We start from the raw sequence: 20,018 nt of genomic DNA, 5'->3' as shown, positions 1-20,018 counted from the left end.
ATTGTTATGTTTAATGGTGCAGAAGAGGATTTTTGTTTCTGCCAAAGCCACTCAAGTCTATTTTTCTTTTATTATGCTTCTTAATTACAAATAGCCCTAAAATTATGTTAATGTGCACAACATTTGTAGTAAAGAACAACTTCTTCTTTTATTTCCATGTGTTTGACATCATTGGAAAGCTTAGAGTCCACACACAGAATCCATATATAACTCAAAATGCATTTTGTTTCTTTTATGATAGAGGAATGACAGGATGAGCCATTTCTCTTATTACATCTGTGTCTTCTTGTTTTTGTGTGTGTCGTTTCATTTGAAGCCCACCTGTGGGTCGTTGAGACCCCTGGAGTCGGAATCAGACGTGTCTCTGTACTGAGACGAAGCCATTTCTACGTCCGTTGACGCTCTGCTTCTCTTCTTCAGCGGTTTGCACGCATCCGAGATCTCACTGGCTCCTTCAGGAGGATGGCATGGATTTCATGTAAGTTATGAAGGAGTTTATAGTTGCTGGGTTTGAGGAGGTGTTGAGTATTTTATACCTTTCTGTGATCCCGTCTTCAGAGTGGTTTCTGGAGCCATCTCAGCCTGAGAAACACAAATTTCATACTTTGATGAACTCTGCGTTTTCCAATCTGTTTAACTTAAATTGATTGTTTTGATTAACAGAGTAGAACATTTAATTTTTGTAAAATCTTTCCACTGATCCACTCCTTCGGTTTCCATAGTTCAGAGTGATGTCAGCGTGTCCAGGGCCGCCATCTTGTTTCACAAGCGCGTTTTGCAGATTCCATTTATATAAACTTTTAATTCAAGGAAACACCACGTCAAAAAATACTAAGGCCAGGCTATGATTCTTTTTTTAAATTACAATAATAAATTCATAACTTCACCACAATAACATTGGAATTTTATAGTAGTTTTACACTTCTAACACGAAAAAATAAAATAAAATAAAAATAATAGATAAAAAATACTTTTAAACACATTGGCATCAAATCCTCATCAGTAGCAGAATCTTGAAAAAATCGTGAAAACAATTTCGAAGAATGAACTTCATGAACTGAGCGGGTCACATCAGATCCTGATAAATTTATTGAATATTTTTTCTCATTAAGATAAATTTTTTCCTGATAATTTTGTGGTAAAATTGCTTATTTTTTCTGCTAATACTAGTATGGCATTATTCATTCATCCCTAATCTGATGGGGATGAATGAAATAAAGTCCACTTTAAAAAAATATTTTCAGGAGTAATGTCTTTTTTTAGAAAAATAAGAAAAAAAACAAATAAAAGAATTAATAATAACAAAATCTATGAAAATCTGAATCAATCTTAAAAATAAAATCCAGGATTTAATTTTTAAGCCACATGATTCAGCCCTAAACAGCAGCAATTCAATCTGAAATATAATCTGTGGTGGAAATCTGAGCTCATGATTTATTTCAGTTTTCGTAGAATAACGAGAGAGAACCCAGATCTTTCCCTGCAGGTGAGCAGAGGTAGACTCATACCTGTTCCTTTTTGGTTTTCTTCTTCGGGATGGGATCGGCGCCTCTCTCTGACTCAGATCTACTCCGGACTGACCGCCGCTGAGGCTTCCTCTCCTGAGAGCCTGAAAGCAAAAATAAATAAATAATAAGCAGCCTGCATTTTGTATCACACAGAGAACAAAAATAAGAAAAAATAAATCCTTTTTATTTTGGCACTGCAGATAAAGATGAGCAGAAAGCCCTAAAATTAACTTTTCTCTCTAAAAAATGCTGAAAAGTCCAATCTTTAATTTGAGTTCATCTTTTAAGTGGAGAAAAATCTCCCAAATTAGCATTTAATTAAAAAATAGAGTCAGTAGTGCCACACCTGCTGGTTCAGCTTCTATCTATCAGCACCTTTACAAACCTTTGACCTTTAGTCGTCTGCAACATTTAGTGAGGTTGGAGCACAATGAGAGATTTGATCATTACTTTTTGCTTTATTCCTCTAAAACGTCTCTTCTCTTCAGCCAGGACCTTAATTAGAATTTGTTCTTAATACCTCACCTGGTGAAATAAAAGTTAAATAAAAAAATATATATATCCCTCCACAGGTTTTTTAGTAAATGTTTTATTCTGTAGCATAAAACAAGAAGCTAAACATGGAATATGTAGTAAAGTAGCTTGATTTTTGCAAATATTTTCATTTTACTAATATTATGAATATTTCCATATTATTATGTATTCATTCTGCTAATAATATGACTTTCATCACATATTACAGCTTTATTTTTTAAATACTCTGAAGTTATTCCGTATGACTTTATTGCTGTAATATTCAGGGTTTCCCACAGTGCATTATACCAAACCGCCACCAGAATAAATCCTGTGGTTACGTTTATTTTGAAGTGATTGTTGGGGCACCAAAACTTTTGTTTCCTCCCAGTGAATAAATGTAGTAAAATTAAAGGTTGGAATTTATTCAGTGTGACATTTAAACCTGTTGCAACAAGCAATAAATAGTCACATGATAAATCAAAGCAAGCTCAATAATTTCCATTTGCATGATTTATTTTGGTTTTTCTGTTTTTCTGCCAAAACCTGGATGATAAAAGTCCTCAGTCTGGTGAATTGGTGTCAACTAGCTCCTTTTTTGGAAGGACAGTTTTGTTTACAGAGACTTCACAGTTCATTTTATTTGTGGTTTTCTTTATTTATTCTCGATATTTAAAATGTCTTCCAGCTCCAGTGTTAAATGTTTGTTAGAGTTTAAAGTTTATTGATCTCATGTTTCTTCATTATTAACAATATTATAGTTTATCACAATAACTTCTGGGACAATTTATCATCTAGCAACATTTGTTACTGAGACAGGGTTAGTAACATTTTGATAAAAAACTGATTTCTTTTCAGGCTTTTTACAGGAGAGCAAACAAACATGGCTGCTGCTCTGATTCGTTTCCTCGCCTTGCGGGCTGCTGCTGGGCGATCCAGGTGAAGAGTTTTGTCGATTCGCTGACTCGCTCCTCCTGCTGGCCGGAGAGCCTCTCCGCTCATCGCTCTCTTCCTCACCTTCGTCGCCCTCTTCTTCCTCCTCCTCTGGACTGGGCTCAGGTTTGGCTCTGCTGTCCTGCTGGAGGAAACACTCAGATCAGACCTCACAGGACGGCGTCACCGTCCTTCCGTCCATCTGCACCTGGTTAGACCTACGTCAGGTGAGCAGTACCCCAGGTCGGGCTGCCGGGCCTCTCTCTCCACCCTCTCCTTCTTCTCTTCTTCTCTGTCCTTCTTTGGGGACGGCGTGATGTTTTTCTGCAGGAGAGGCCAGTCGCACTTGGTGATCTCCACGTTCAGCCTCTTCATGGTGATGGAGAGAGGCAGCAGCTTCCTCGCCGCTGCCGTTTTCCACGGCCTGACCACCGGCGGCGGCGAGTCCTGCTTTGCATCAGAGCCGGCGTTCTGCAGCGGTGAACTCTTCTTCTGCTGTTCTCCCTTCAGGTTCTTCTCTTCCCCGGCGGTCTGCGAGCTCGAGCTGTCCTCCGTGTTGGAAATGCTGCACTGCCGGCGCGGCAGCTGCCTCCGCGGCGGCTGCTCTCTGTCAGGCGACTTCACGCCGACATCCTCCTTCTTTCCAACCGAGCCGCTGGAGCGCCGGCTCCGTTTTTCAGCTCGGATGCTGGGTTTCTTGGTAGGCGGCGCCTCTTCGGGGTCCGGGTCGACGTAGATGAAGGTGTAGTTGTCAATCCGTTCCTGGCGAGTCATGAGAAAGGCATCCTCAGCATGGCCGACGCCTACTTCCCACTGAGTCCGCTCCCTCTGAGGGATGGGCTTCAAAAGCTGGAGAAAGATAAATCATGAAGGATTTATTGAATAAAGTGATCTATTATGCTTCCATAAACAGGACAAGTCTATGGGCTACACAAAACATGCTCATCATATTTTCTGCATAAAATTATTCAGAGATAATGAGATTTTAGTCTGTTCAATTTCAGAATGAGCCGTTTTAGGGCCTAATGTCACTTTAAATCCAAATAAGTTGCTGCTAGTCACCCCCTCCTCCCCAGCTGGAACAAACCTCCGGAAAGCTGCAAAACAGCTGAGACACTGAGTTCCTTTAAGTCTAGCTCTAGATCACTTGAACTGTTTTAAAGTTCAAAGTGATCTACAAATAACATTTTATTTGATTTGACACATAAAACAGCTGCATACTAAGAACCAACAAGAATGCAGCAAGTGGTTTCTGGTCGGTAAGTCAAAAACAATGGCTGCTGGGGTTTTTTCCAGCAGCCATTGTACCACCAGTACAGCAGTAAAACCAGCTGGCTGAACATGCCGGAGCTCTGCGTGAGTTGTTAGGTGACGGCGCAGTGTGAATCAACAATCTGGAGGCTTTTGAAATGACTAATTTTCCAAGCACCAGAAAACATGAACTCATTGGCATAAAAACAGCTGGGTGGGATTTTTAAGACCTGGGCTGTTTTTAGAAGCAGTAGAGACTCAAGTGGAAGTATAAAAAATGTGAGCCATGAAGCCATGAGCGCAACTTCCTTCATATTTTAGCGGTTGTAAGATTTCTCTTTAAAAGACCGAATAATTTTTCCTGCTAGTGCCAGACACACATGTTTGTTCTGGTTGTATTTACCCAGAATGCCTTGCACTACAGTTCACTTCCTGCTTTTGGAGCAGTCTCCTCTTAGCATTCGAGTTCACTTTGTCCAAACCTAGATCTGGGTTTTTAGGCCAACCAGAGCTCACTTTTCTGGTCTGCAGAGTTCACACTTCCCCAAACGAACCGGACCAAATAATTCAGAGTTTGATTAAAGCGGTCCAAATGTGGGTGCTGTGAATGGACCCTAAAATAACTACGCACCTAAATTTAAACCTAGGATGGCTTTTTAACCAAAAGTATCCAACATCTGGTTTCCCGTCTTTTTTCAATACTTCCTCTTTGAAACCTTTTTTATTATATCAGATAAATCTGCATTTTTTAGACATAATGTCTGTACATACTTTCTGTCTCTCCACAGGGTTTGTGGCTTTGCGCAGCGTCTCTGCCTGGAGCTCGTCGAACTGCTGCTTCCCCTGGTACGTGACTATCCTCTTCTCGTGGATCCACGCTCGCTCAGCAACGCTGCCGAAGAACTGGACGTGATACTCCCTGTGTCCTGTTAATGAGAGGAGTTACAAGATCACACAGCCACAACAGAGATTTGGTCAACAGTCTTGTGATTAGAGGTGCACCAATATCGGCTGACACTTAAATGTGAAGCCGATAATCCACCAATCTTATCCACCTCAACAAATGTCTAAAAAATATAATCAACTGTCACCAGATCACATCTTCACATTCGCAGTTAACAGTCAATAGCCCAGCCACTTTCTTTTAATATTTAGCAATATTTAAGACAAAAAAAAAAAAAAAGCTGTATCCGACAAAATCGGAATCGGCATTTAGGCTTTTTAAAGGTCGGTGCAGCCGTACTCTTACCTCTGGTGTTGATGCGAGTGTGGACCTTCATCTGTGGGTCGGAGGAGACCATGCAGGGCCACCAGGGATAGGTGCCCACCTTGGACCACACCAGATCTCCGATCACAAACTCCTTACAGAACCCCGTCTCCTGGATCACCGACGGATGATGGACTTTAGGAACCTAAAGATGAAGATTCACTCGTTACTGGTCCAGTTTTAAGATCCCACAGAGACTTGAATTGAAGGTGCTAAGCTACTTCGCTCTTTGCCTTCGGTGTTTTTGGCTCAGTTTTGATGACCGTCCTCTGAGTTTTCTCCGCCTGGGCCGGCGGCGGGTCACTCGGCGGCAGCGGCGGCGGCTCTCTTGGCTGCGGCTGGACGGACTCCTCTGTTTGGGCCGTGGAAGCGGTTTGCTCTTGGCTCCGCTCCACACTCTGCTGAGCCTGAAGCTGCAACCTCGCGCTCTTTTTCCTCTTCTCCTTCTTCCTCTCGTGTCTGCGCTGCATTTGAGTCGCCTCGTTCTTCTGAGACTCCTTCTAAAGGACCGCAAAAAGTTATTAAGACAATGCTGCGCCTTTTGTTTTCATTTAGTTACTTTTAATATTTGTGGCAACCTGAAGGTATTACATTGTTATACTGAAAATTCTTATGTTCTTTTGAAACATCTATGCAAAATAGCCCTTAATGATACAATGAAATACACATTTTCAGACACATTTTAGCAAATGGATATAAAATTTATACAAAAAGATAAAGATAATCGGTAAATATCCCAAGTATCCACACCCGTTGCTGAATATTTATATGTATAAATACTTTTGGCCAAAGGACATCTGCAATTCTTTTTGTCACTGACATTTTCAATAAAAAAAATAAATAAATAAAAATATGGAAACAACTGAAAAAACGCAAAATATGAAAGAAAAGTGGGTGTCAGCACTTTCTGGTGGTACTGGCACTAAATACTAAAATCTAATCTCAACTTTAATCTGGACATTTTTAGACCTTGACTGCTTTAGGACCATCTGGAGAATCGTACATTATGTTTTCCATGAGTATATTTCTTTCACCATTTAGAAATTCAATGTTTTATATTTTCTTCCTGCATCTTGACATATTAAATATTAAAAACTAGTTTTTCTTCTGCCCTAATTTCTAGTAATGATGTTTATTTACTTGTGTAAAGGCTTGATAATGGCCAGACTGAGGTGGGGGAGAGGCAGCACTGAGTTATGGTGCATTATTTTTATACTGGGAAGAATTATATAACTATAAAATGTGATTTTTACACAAGTTGTCCCACTAAAGAAGTTTAAATTTATTTCTAAAAGAATAATATGTACCTTAGGAGTGAGACATGTGAAATTACAGAGCAGAGCATCGTGTCTACACCTGAGTTTGACCCGTTACCTGCAGCTCCTGCAGCAGATCCCCACACAGCGCAGACTCAAACAACTCCTTTCCGTTCTGATACGTTTTTATGATCTTCAGCTTGATCTCTGGAGAGCTGGTTTTCTTCAGCACGCCGCCGCCGGGGGTGTTGGATGGAGCGAGCGCGGGCTGAGAAGACGGGGTACTGTCCACCAGGGAGGGCGGGGGGCTGGAGGAAGGCAGGTGTAAGGGGGGCGGCGGCGGCAGGTTGTGGCTCATGATGTGAGGCGTCTGGGACAGCTGGTGCTGGGCGGGCAGCGGCAGCGGCGGCGGGGGGCTGTGCGGGTGCGAGTGGGTCTGTATGTGAGGCGGGTTCGAGTGGAAGGGGTGGGTGTGGTGGTGGTGATGGTGATGGGGGTGGTGGAGGTGTGGGTGATGTACTGACAGCGGCGGAGACACGGGGGACAGAGGTCTCTCATGGAGGCCGGGTCCTCTCAGGACAGTTCCCTCCCCCGGCAGGAGGCCGTGGTCCCCGTAGCTCCGTATGGCACCGTAGCCGTTAGCCGAGCCGTTGGGGAACTGCGAGTACATGGAGAACTTGGCCTGGGGCTCGTACAGGCCCAGACCCGGGGGGTAGCCATTAGGGACCTGCGGCATGTCCTCCGAGGCTGACGGCGGGTAAGAGAACTCTGCATCCAGGGCAGCATCGTAAGAGGGACCGCTATCCTCACCCGGGTCACTGCCGGTGTCGCAGGAGCCGTCCTGTCTGATGTTGGCTGAGTCAATGAGCTGAGGGGGTTGCTGAATTGTATTTCCCATGATCCCTTGCATGAAAGAGAAGGAGAAATCCATTGTTGGGCTCCTGCATCCTTAACTGTCTTTTTCTTTGACTGGACCTGGGGACAAAGACGGGGAAACTTTAAGACTCTGATTCGTCTCTTAAACAACTAAAATCACAGAGAGCTTTAAATGCATCATAAAACAGAATAAACATTGATATTTTAAACACAGTGAAAGATCTTTATTCCATATTCTTCTGCTTTGTTACAACCTGCACAAGACCAGAGCTGAAGCAATTAATCAGATTAATTAATCAATTATTAAAAATAATCATCAACTAATTAGTAATCGATTCGTCACTAACTGGAGTATGCAGACTCTAAAAGTCAATTTGCTGAAATAACACAGGTAGACCAGTAATCAAGCTAAAACTCTACAAACAGGTCTGGAAAAAATTAAGAGACCACTTAAAATGATCAGTTTCTCTGATTTTACTCGTTATAGGTTTATGTCTGAGTAACACGAACATTGTTCTTTTATTCTATGAACTACTGACTACATGTCTCTGAAATTCCAAACAAAAATTTTGTATTTATTTGCAGAAAATGAGAAATTGTCAAAAAATAAAAAAAAAATAACAAAAAGGATGCAGTGCTTTCAGACCTCAAAAAATGCAAAGAAATCAAGTTCATATTAATTTAGAAAAAACAATACTAATGTTTTAACTCAGGAAGAGTTTTTTGGTGGAATAACAAGGAGGTTTTCAATGGGATTCGGTGCAGTGGGCTCTTATTTTTTTCCAGAGCTGCATATTGTATTCAATATAAAAAAGAAAAAAGTACATTCAATATTTGCACAAATTTTCTACCCAGAACTACGAGTCAAATTTTGTAAAAGGAAAAAAAGATAGGAAAGAAAAAAAAGAAAATCTTAGAAAGATCTGTTGACTAAAAATAAAAGTCAGTCATCCCCTCAGTTTATTGATTTTAAGTCAAGCAGAAAGTTTTCATATGAAACTTTTCATACGTTGATGTTTGAAGTCTTGTTTTTAGCTGCAGATGAATCTTTTGCTGCAAATCTTCAAGCGTACATTTAAGGAATGTAATGCTACAGCATTTCAGGCAAAATAAAATTTATTTTCTTATTTTATAGAGGAATTTAATTCAATTTTATGTATTTTTCAATACTGTGTAAAATAGAATAAAGTGTGCCTTTTTTATTGTCAGAATAATCAATTAATAAAATAACTATTAGTTGCAGTCCTGCACACCAAAAAGCTGCTTTAGAGCACATGGGTCAAACTTGAGGTCAGGGGGACAGCCGTACCCATTTATGTGGCCCTTTCGCTCCAGAATAACGCACAAATAAAACCTTTATTATAAGAGTTGTGTGCTTAAATATTATTGTATCAATCAAATCAAAACCGTTTTAACTGTGTGCAAAATCACACCAGTCTCTGTTTTTCTTGAGATTCCACGATCATGAAATATCATCATACCAGATCAAATATTGCACCTAGTAAGTCCTTGGCAATTTTCATTTTGCACATATTGATATTCCAGTAATTGAGATTCAATATTTTGTGCAGCTCTGGCCTGAAAGCAGTGAAACAGTTAAACCAGCCAAGCAGCTACTGAAATTTTCCAGTTTTGCCTTGATTGGTTCTGAATGATGATCAGCAGGTCAAATAAAAACAAATCTATTTCCTCCTCGTTTAAAGCATCAAAGCTGAAAGTCTCCCACTTATTCTGCAGAGACAAAGAAGATATTCTTTTGTGCATGTTTTACTTCAAGTTACCAAACATCTCGTTATCTAGAAAGATAAACTTTGATGCACATATGGAGACAGCAATTTCTTCAAATCTCTACATTTTTGAAGGAGACTGCTTGGGTGCAATATGCTGTATGATACATTTTAAAATATGAAAACTCTGCTTTGAAATTATATATTTGGTCTGTTCAGTAGACGCTCACTGCACATACAGGAAGCATATTTTTTGCACTGGTGACAGCAAATCTCACAAGGAGTTTCAGGCAGGATGTTTTACTGAAAATAATGAAATGGTCATGCCAGTTTTTACATGATACAGTTATTAATATCAGCCTTTAAAAGCCTGATCACTGCAGCTCTAGTCACACCATTTGTTGTGCCATTTATCAAACTAATTATTCAGAAACTACTGGATTAATATAATCTAAAGTATTAGATTATTCCCCAAATGGTGGAGGTGAAAATGTTTTATAATGGTTTCCATTTGGACTCAAAATTCAGAAAAATGAGTTTAACGTTGGATAAAACCAACAGGAACATCTAGGAAACTCAGTATTCTGACTGATGATGAAAAGGCGATAGAGTTGCATCTCTAATGGTTTACATTTGATCAAATTGGTTGAACACACAGCAACGTGCAAAGCCAACATGTAGCATTATCCTTTTGGTTTGGAATGAAATGTAGAGACAGAGTTTCCCCCAGTGTATCATAAGTCTGGCGGCCCGCCAAGCTTTACTAGCCCTGCCGCCAGGCTAAGCGTTGCTTGTTTACGTTTCTAGGAAAATAAAAAATAAAAAATCTATTTTTTTTTTAAGCCGGGCTGCACGTGTCTCTTTTGCTCTTAGCATTTCACTAGCAGAGCAGATTTATTCCTAACGGATAGGTTTATAATAGATAGGTTTATAGTTTATGCATTTAAACCCGACAGCGCGGACCAATCACACAGCTGGCGCCTCTGCGCTTTGCCTCGCGCGCTGCCGCCGTTTGACCTCAGTGCGGACCGCGCGTGCCTCCTTTCACTCAAACTGGACACAGGCTGACCTGTATGGATATTTACATCAACTTACTGTGAGGAATTATGATCCTTTGGAGAACTCTAGGTAAGAGTTTAAAGCCCGCCACGTCTATGTGAACCGCAGGAATAACTTCTAGCAAATTCAGAGGTGTGGAGTGGTGAGAATGATTTATCTTTGTGAACGAACAATTACATCTCAACACGCTTCCCAGCGTGTGGCTCTGTGTCTGTCTTCCCTGTAAAGTTTATGTCTGTGGTCCCGGTTGGCCGGAGAGTTTGTGGATAACCTCATCATGCAGGTTCAGCCCGGTGAGGAGCTTTCACGCTCTCCTCGGAGTCACGCGCTGATTTTATATCATTTTATTATTACTTTTAGTATTATTTTTCCGGTTACACGATGCATCAAACCATATCAAATGCGTCGTCTACTTAGAGAAAATGCGCGCGGCCGCACGGAGATCTGAGAAACTCGTCCCATTAACTCGACCAACCAGAATAGTTTCTGTGACGCTTATTAAAAACTCAACAGACACGAAATGGAAGAGCTACTAAAGCCACATTAGCAGCATTAAATTAAATCTCCCGTTTGTTGCGCATCTCTGCGTAGTGCAGCAGATTACAGGGCCGGTTCAGGGCTGTATGAGGCCTGGAGCAGAATTTGATTTAGGGGCCCCTTTTGTTGCTAAAAAATATCAGCACCTCTAACAGCTTCTGTGTTAGATTTAGTGAAATATGGGGGAAGGGAGTAGTTTAATTGGCCAGCCTAAAAAGCAATAAGTTATCATCGCAGTTTACTAATTTGTATTTGTAAATTCAAAGATTAAACTCACAGCATCAGATTGTTGCTATGGTAACAAAACAATCTAACTATGAATATTGTTATTTGAAGTTTAACAAAGTAAACTTGCCAGCTCCTTAAAATTTTGTATTTAAATGTTAAAGAATTTAAAATAATTTAATTTATGTATGCCTAAACAATTGAATAAAATTTAACAGCATTGATCAACTCAAGTGTTACATTTATGTATCTGTAGTCGGTTTTAAAATATTAGCGTTTATGGGGCCCCTGAAGCTCTTGGGGGCCTGATGGAGCTGCTGACTTAATTTGGATTAAACAGAAGTGCAAATTTGTTGATTTTAGACTAGTTGGGGGTTTAAATAGCATTTCATTGGAGATCTTTTCCCGTAACATATAATTACACAGTAATACTTTTACATTTCCTGTCAACTTAACATCTTTTAATACAAAAACCCGGACCGCCGGTGGACCCTCTTGATGCCCCGACCACCGGGCTTAGCAAGTTTTATGGGGGAAACCCTGAGAGAAATGAAAAGTAACTGGCTTGTGACCCTAACAGCAGTTTATCCCTGAGGACAACGAGTTACCGCTGGTTTTCTGAGAACTGGAACAGTTGAACTGATTTTGAAGCATTAGATTAAACTCTTCAAAAGTTATTTCCAACTATACTCGACTAAATGGTTTGTGTTCAAAGACTGAATCAAATATTTATTGGATTTTCTGACATTATCTCAAGATGATGAAGTAATGAGCGTTTTCATGTGTATAAATGCAAAAGTACATGGATAAAACTATAAAACCGCCACAAAATGCCAAATAAAAATAATCAGGGCATGACATTAGGAAAACATGCATTTGTGATATTATTATTGAATATTTAGACACTACCTCTCTCTCTGAACTTTCTCAGTGACTAAAATCTGTAATCACTGAAATGCAGAACAGGAACACCACTTTAAACCAAGTTTTATGCTCATGTTAAAAAAGTGTTTCCATTCAATAAGTCCCCGTTTATTTACCAAAGAAGTTAAAATGTTTGTACAACAATTATCATAAATGTCATAATGCTCTATGATTTGGGGTCAATATGTCATAAAGCCATTAATGATATTATATAAGCAAACCTTAAATGTATTTGATCAGAAACAAGCTAAGTGGAATCACTGACCAATTCTTCAAAAATATCACCTGGTGAGTTTTGATCATTTCTTAATTTTTCCTTTATTAAAACAATATTTAAGTGAATGACGGGCCCAAGTTAACACAAAAATATAATAATGAATGTGTGATAAAAAAAACGCTGAGGTAAGTGGGAACTGTAGAGTCAAAAGGTGAAGAAAATCAGCGTTCTCAGTCCAAGTTCAGTTATTAAATAAATTACTGCAGGATGTAACACGACACTTTTTTACTAAACTGAATCACTGGGAACATTGAAGTTTTTTATTTGGACATCTGTTTTATGCATTTCACTTGTTCCATCCGAACAAGTAATTCTTTATATGTGTAATAAACTCTTTTTTTTTTTTGATGAAAACAGTTTTCTGCATCAGTTGTCTTTAGGTGATAACGTTAAGCTTTAGAAATAAATAAAATCAAAATAACCAAGATTGAGAGGAACCCGTCAGCGTTGGCTGGTACATCTAAACGTAGTTAGATGTACCAGATGTACCAACTTGCAACCAAAACATGTTCAACTGGGATGTGAAGTCAGAAAAGATATGTGAACGAGAGATGCACAAATCTATCTGCCAGAAATAGGAGACGAAAGTTTCCCCCTGAGCCGTTCAGATTTTTTCCCCGTATTTATTAAAGTGGTAGTATTATGTGTTTTCCAGGCACACAGTGTCACTTTATACCACAAGTTATTAACTATGTTGCCTTCAGTAGTTATAAAAAGGCTACATATATCAAATATGACTTAAAGGAAATTAGATATGGTAATTTAGCGCCTGTAAATTGGGCCTCTGTCTCTTTAAAAACTCCTGCTCGTTCTAAAACTCCACTTTCAGGAAGTCATCGCAACATCACTCCTCTATTAACCCTTTAACAAAGTTTTTACCAGCGTTACACTGAGAATAAACTTGTACAACGAGAGCAGCAGATGCTAATTGCCGCTGGCTAGTATGAAGGAGTCACTCTGTGAGGCGGAAGCTCTGAAGCTAAGAAACTGCTGCTCTGAGGAGGAACTGCGTCTCGAAGGCGGAGCTAGGTCCACCCAGGCGTTTTGCACAGCTGAATGGTTGCCATGGAGATTAAACGATTTCTAAAACATGCATGAAAGATACAGAGCAACACTCCAGGTATGTTTTGATGAGGAAATAACATTNGAGAGAAATGAAAAGTAACTGGCTTGTGACCCTAACAGCAGTTTATCCCTGAGGACAACGAGTTACCGCTGGTTTTCTGAGAACTGGAACAGTTGAACTGATTTTGAAGCATTAGATTAAACTCATCAAAAGTTATTTCCAACTATACTCGACTAAATGGTTTGTGTTCAAAGACTGAATCAAATAATTATTGGATTTTCTGACATTATCTCATGATGATGAAGAAGTAATGAGCGTTTTTGATATTATTATTGAATATTTAGACACTACCTCTCACTCTGAACTTTCTCAGTGACTAAAATCTGTAATCACTGAAATGCAGAACAGGAACACCACTTTAAACCAAGTTTTATGCTCATGTTAAAAAAGTGTTTCCATTCAATAAGTCCCCGTTTATTTACCAAAGAAGTTAAAATGTTTGTACAACAATTATCATAAATGTCATAATGCTCTATGATTTGGGGTCAATATGTCATAAAGCCATTAATGATATTATATAAGCAAACCTTAAATGTATTTGATCAGAAACAAGCTAAGTGGAATCACTGACCAATTCTTCAAAAATATCACCTGGTGAGTTTTGATCATTTCTTAATTTTTCCTTTATTAAAACAATATTTAAGTGAATGACGGGCCCAAGTTAACACAAAAATATAATAATGAATGTGTGATAACAAACGCTGAGGTAAGTGGGAACTGTAGAGTCAAAAGGTGAAGAAAATCAGCGTTCTCAGTCCAAGTTCAGTTATTAAATAAATTACTGCAGGATGTAACACGACACTTTTTTACTAAACTGAATCACTGGGAACATTGAAGTTTTTTATTTGGACATCTGTTTTATGCATTTCACTTGTTCCATCAGAAGTTGTAAATGTTCTAGTAATTCTTTATATGTGTAATAAACTCTTTTTTTTTTTTGATGAAAACAGTTTTCTGCATCAGTTGTCTTTAGGTGATAACGTTAAGCTTTAGAAATAAATAAAATCAAAATAACCAAGATTGAGAGGAACCCGTCAGCGTTGGCTGGTACATCTAAACGTAGTTAGATGTACCAGATGTACCAACTTGCAACCAAAACATGTTCAACTGGGATGTGAAGTCAGAAAAGATATGTGAACGAGAGATGCACAAATCTATCTGCCAGAAATAGGAGACGAAAGTTTCCCCTTGAACCGTTCAGATTTTTTTCCCGTATTTATTAAAGTGGTAGTATTATGTGTTTTCCAGGCACACAGTGTCACTTTATACCACAAGTTATTAACTATGTTGCCTTCAGTAGTTATAAAAAGGCTACATATATCAAATATGACTTAAAGGAAATTAGATATGGTAATTTAGCGCCTGTAAATTGGGCCTCTGTCTCTTTAAAAACTCCTGCTCATTTTAAAACTCCACTTTCAGGAAGTCATCGCAACATCACTCCTCTATAACCCTTCAACAAAGTTTTTACCAGTGTTACACTGAGAATAAACATGTACAACGAGAGCAGCAGATGCTAATTGCCGCTGGCTAGTCTGAAGGAGTCACTCTGTGAGGCGGAAGCTCTGAAGCTAAGAAACTGCTGCTCTGAGGAGGAACTGCGTCTCGAAGGCGGAGCTAGGTCCGCCCAGGCGTTTTGCACAGCTGAATGGTTGCCATGGAGATTAAACGATTTCTAAAACATGCATGAAAGATACAGAGCAACACTCCAGGTATGTTTTGATGAGGAAATAACATTACGTAATGTAAGGCGCAAAAAAGTCAACTTTATATGAAATCGCCCCTTTAAATCTATCAAAACTAATAAGTCTTATTGTTTTCCTCCTAAAAGAATAAACCAGCAGCTGCTTAGATAGTCTTCTTTTGAGTTTTATTAAAAATTGAGACATGTGATTTGAATCATAAATTGAAAAATGTTTTGCATTTTTACATTTTTTCAGCACTTTCTTTTTTTGACAAAACATCTGAATCAGTGAAGATCTGAATCAGACCATAGAAAACCCAATTGGTGCTATGAGGGCACTGAACGTCACTTAACATAAAAAAGAAAGCCAGGAAGTAAATTAATGCCTTAAACTTTAGATAGAACAAATTACATAACAAGTAGCTCAATTGATTATGAAATGACAGGTTTCTTACTGTTAATTTTAATAAAGGCACAAAAATAAAATGCTTTAAAAAATCTGCTTGGGGAAAAAAATTATATAGAGCTCTGAAAAAATAAAGAGACCACTTAAATGATCAGTTTCTCTGATTTTACTTTCTATAGGTTTATGTTTGGGTAAAATTATCTTTGTTCTTTTATTCTATGAACTACTGACAAGATGTCTCTGAAATTCCAACCAAAATTTATTATTTATTTGGAGAAAATGAGAAATGGTCAAAATAATGAAAAAGATGCAGAGCTTTCAGACCTCAAATAATGCAAAGAAAACAAGTTGATATTCATTTAGAAACAGTAATACTAATGTTTTAACTCAGAAATCAATGTTTGGTGGAAAAATCAGGAGGTTTTCTATGGGGTTCAGTGCAGTGGGCTTTTCAGAGCTGTCTTTAATTTATTAAATTTCAAACTTGATTGATATTTGGTAGATTTTTCAGCATTTTATTTTTTGTCTCCATTCAAATTAATGGCTGAAGGTTTCACCCTTCACCAGTTTCTAAACTCGCTGCACCATTTCACCTCCTCCAACTTCCATTATTCCCCCTGTAAATAAATAAACTATTGCATAAGATTCTTTTTAAAATTTGTACTTTAGCTTTATCATGAATTATGGAGATAAATATTCATTAAAATGCTCAAGTTTAATAACATGACATCTGAAAATACAGCATTCCTCACATTCACTCTGGTTTTAATCCTCATTTTGGCTCATAAAATATGAGAAAACTGAAATGACTCTGAGTGACCCGATGGTGGACGTTAAGTGGAGTCCGGTCACCACATTAACCTCCAGTAGTCGGCGAGTTACTTTAAATAATCAGCTATTAAAGCAGACGCACATCATATCTCTGGGGGCTTATTAATTAATTGGAAATGTCCTTTTGAAGACAGATCCCATTTGTAAATGAAAGTTGTCTTGGAAACAACAACAATAGTTTAAAATTGTGACAGAACCCATTTGTAACAGATGCCTTAGGAATGGACAATCTGCTAATTTGTTTGGGTTTGTGCTGGAAAGAAACATAGAACTGCAGCACATCTTTCTCTTTTGTGTGTTTTCTTTTGTTTCCATTTATTGGGCTGCTATGTTAACTGTAATTTCCCCCAACAGGCAGGGTTTCCCTCAGTGTATTGTAAGCCTGGCGGGCCACCAGGCTTTACTTGTGCCCCCACCAGGCTAAGCATTGCTTATTTATTTAAGTTTTCAAAAAATGTTTGCAACCACCAGGCTTAGCAAGTTTTCTGGGGATTAACAAAGAGTAGCTGATCTTAAATGCAGAAGTGGGTAGTAACTAGACACAGTCTCAATTACAATTACTTGGGAGAAAATATAAAGAGCAAGCATATTTTGACCAAAATACATTAAATGTTGTTATAAATATTGGTTTCATAAGCTTAATGTTGGAAAAATATTATTTGGAAAGTAGTACTTCTGCTTTGATTTCTTTTTTGTAGCTATGCCATCTATTTGTATTAATTTTAGTCTTTAAAAATAGCAGAATTTATACATAACGTTACATTTTTGTCTGCCTGATGACTTTTATTCTAACCATTAAATCAGATCTTATGGTTGAGAACTCACTAATGAAGTAGCATTTTACAAAATGTTTTGAGTAATTTCTTTACTTTTACTTTCACTTGAGTGAAATTATGTTGAAGTAGTGAACAATGTTTGGGTACTTTACCAATTTGTGATTAAATGAAGGTGCTAGAAAACCAGGAATCTGTATTAACCAGAAAAAAGCAGATTGGATAATTTCTAGTAAGAACCTGAACTCTAATTTTAAAAAAGACAGGTGAATTTTGAAGCTTGCATACTAGATACTTACAGACATTAAGTGGTTAATCCTGTCAACCAACATTACATTTTTACATTAAACATTTAATCTAATTTTAGGTTTAATTCACTGATCACTGGTAGCTTTTGCAGGCTTTTGTTTTTGTGTATTTAATCCCATCCACACAAACACATGGAGACCAGCTTCACAAACAAAACAAAGACCTTTCTCACGGCAGCTGCTTTAACACGAAGATCGATTAATCAGGTTTAAAAGTGTAAAGTGAAATGGACTGATCCGCTCAATGTGACTTGACGTGCGGACGCACACAGGCTCCTCAGCAACCGAAAGGTAAATAATGTAAACATCCATACGGTGTCGATTAGCGGTCAAAAGCCACCAACATCAATTCAGGGGATTCATTTCGCTCACAAGCGATGCAGTAAATCATAACATCTGGCAATAAATGTGTTGGTTTCATCACAAAACGACTGCGCACTCAGAAAAAATACACATATTTCACTGAATGATGTTTTAGCTGCCTGCGATGTTAGCATCAAGCTACCGGGCATCAAATGGATCAAAATAAGAAGATGTTGGGGGTTTATAGAGATCGAAATCACAACATGAAACCACTAAATGCCTTTTAATATTCAGACACACAGAGCTAGGCGTCTCCTGTTGTTCAGTAATGCGGGGCAAACATGGGAAAGATGAAAGGAGATGCTAATGTTGGCTAACGCTGTACTCCTAATATGGCTGCCTGTGCCCCTTTAAATCAAATTGTCTGCCGTGATTAAACCTCCATCACTGGCGGTTCGGAGCGAAAAATGTGTCCGAAACAAGCGAAACCCGCCCGTGAGGAGGCGAGGGGACGGCTAACTACGGTGCAGATACGCCAAACACGCTTGTGGCTCCGGAGGAAGAGCAAAGGGGCAGCACAGATTTTGATGCCGAGCCGAAAGATGCGGGTAAAACAGAGAAATAAAGATGCAAATACCTTCAGCGTGTCCCATTCTAAACACATACACCAGCCTGCAACCGTTCCTCTTAATCTAAAGGAGGGGGGAACAAAATCAAAAAATAAAAAAAATATATTAATCCCGTAATGTTGACAAAGCTCAGGCCTTTCCTTTTTTAACGCAATTCTCAACAGAGGAGATGATGATGGGGGGCGGGGGGTGCAGTTACGCTATATGGTCGCTATCCAATCCCAAAGCCTGGCTCTTCGTCGGTGCTAAGACCCCAGCATTTAGTCGGAACCCTGTTGGAGAAAGACACGTCTAATTCTCGCCCCTCCTGCCTTCTTAATGCTCATCTCTAGCGTCCTCTTCCTTTAGTTTCACAAAAGCGCTCTGCAATATTGCTTTTAAGTCCCGCTTGGTTCAGGGTATGGCAGGCTGTTGCACCATATAATCAAAAAGCACTCCTATCTCTACTTTATTTTTTACTGCTGCACGGAATTTGAAACTCGCATGTGTGAATGACGTCACATCAGTCAACTCAATTATTCCTGCGCTCCGTTTAGCACGGAATATGAAAGGCGGATGTGTGAGTGACGTCACACCAGTCAAGTAAAGTTGCAGAGTACCCAAATATTGTACTCACGTAAAAGTAACACTACTTTAACGTATTTTTTAAAACTCGAGTAAAAGTAAAATGTAGCCATCCAAGAAATTGCTCAAGTATTTGGTGAAAAGTTTACTCAAGTTACGAGATCAAATGATCAAATATTACATCATCAGATAGACCAAAATATAAAGTTAAGTGGAAACTTTGGAAATGACAATAAGTCAAATAAGTAATGAAAAATAACAAAATCAGACAAAAATATTTTTTCTCCAAATCAGTTTCTTCCAAGAAAAAACTTATGAAACTTTAACATAAACTGCAAGTGTGTGTCTGTGTCTTTGTTTTTCATTCAGTGGGTGGAAACAGAAATCTTACTCAAGTAAGAATATCAATACTTCTAAATAAAATTACTCAAGTAAAGGTATAAAATACAGCGTAGTAAAAGTAGTGTTTTTCAAATAAGTGACTCAGATAAATGTAATTGTGTAAATGTAACTAGTTGTACCAGTAGAGGCTTCAAAACATTCAGTGATCTCACTGAACATACAATTAAAAGAAGTCAAATAATTTATATTTCATTGTACCATATTTTTAAGTATCTAATAATATTAATCTCTGCTTTTTCTAAAAAATATGCACAAAATTAGCTCATTCTGCTAATTTTTTATCTAAGCTCTACACATGAATATTTATTTCAGCCAATCTGAAGTTGTAATTAATGTTCATTAGGCAGAGGTTGTTTTTTTATTTTATAATACAATAAAAACAGATTTTATTGTATCACAAAATTTCAGGTACAACATCAGGTATAAAAGTTCACAAAGAACTTCTTAAAAGTGTTAAAAACAATATACATAAAAACACATTTAAAAAGTACCAAATAATATAATAATACACTGTACATGACAAATAAAAATGTTGGTATTTTTTATATGAGTTTGTTTATTTCTTCATGTGAATACATTCAGCCATAAATTAAATGACAGTAGATTAGATAAATATGTTTGTGTGTGTGTGTGTGTGTG

General features: G+C 38.3%; 2 protein-coding genes across 8 annotated transcripts in view; both read right to left on the bottom strand.

Annotated features, from left to right (window-relative positions):
- nsd3 (nuclear receptor binding SET domain protein 3) overlaps positions 1-18,883 on the bottom strand; it is a 37,537-nt gene extending 18,654 nt beyond the window's left edge. For 3 of the 7 annotated variants that reach the window (XM_016677103.1, XM_016677108.1, XM_016677109.1), the window contains exons 1-10: positions 18,422-18,882; positions 6,847-7,703; positions 5,694-5,972; positions 5,455-5,617; positions 4,977-5,131; positions 3,177-3,803; positions 2,934-3,099; positions 1,509-1,609; positions 537-582; positions 322-452 (exon numbers count right to left, since the gene is read on the bottom strand). In XM_016677103.1, coding sequence (XP_016532589.1) covers positions 322-452; positions 537-582; positions 1,509-1,609; positions 2,934-3,099; positions 3,177-3,803; positions 4,977-5,131; positions 5,455-5,617; positions 5,694-5,972; positions 6,847-7,659 — 2,481 coding nt within the window. In that variant the 5' untranslated portion in view covers positions 7,660-7,703; positions 18,422-18,882. Of the gene's footprint in view, positions 1-321; positions 453-536; positions 583-1,508; positions 1,610-2,933; positions 3,100-3,176; positions 3,804-4,976; positions 5,132-5,454; positions 5,618-5,693; positions 5,973-6,846; positions 7,704-18,421 lie in introns of all 7 variants that reach the window. The other 4 variants (XM_016677106.1, XM_016677105.1, XM_016677104.1 and 1 more) reach the window with 4 other exon arrangements.
- The window catches only part of LOC103145867 (lymphocyte antigen 6 family member D), a 670,619-nt gene that overhangs the window by 248,112 nt on the left and 402,489 nt on the right, over positions 1-20,018 (bottom strand). The gene's annotated exons all lie outside the window — the stretch shown is intronic.

Source organism: Poecilia formosa, unplaced genomic scaffold (genome assembly GCF_000485575.1).
Source record: "Poecilia formosa unplaced genomic scaffold, Poecilia_formosa-5.1.2 Scaffold148, whole genome shotgun sequence".
In the NCBI taxonomy this organism is placed as follows: Eukaryota; Metazoa; Chordata; class Actinopteri; order Cyprinodontiformes; family Poeciliidae; genus Poecilia; species Poecilia formosa.
Note: the sequence above shows the minus strand (reverse complement) of the source record. Positions and strands in the feature narration are given on the sequence as shown.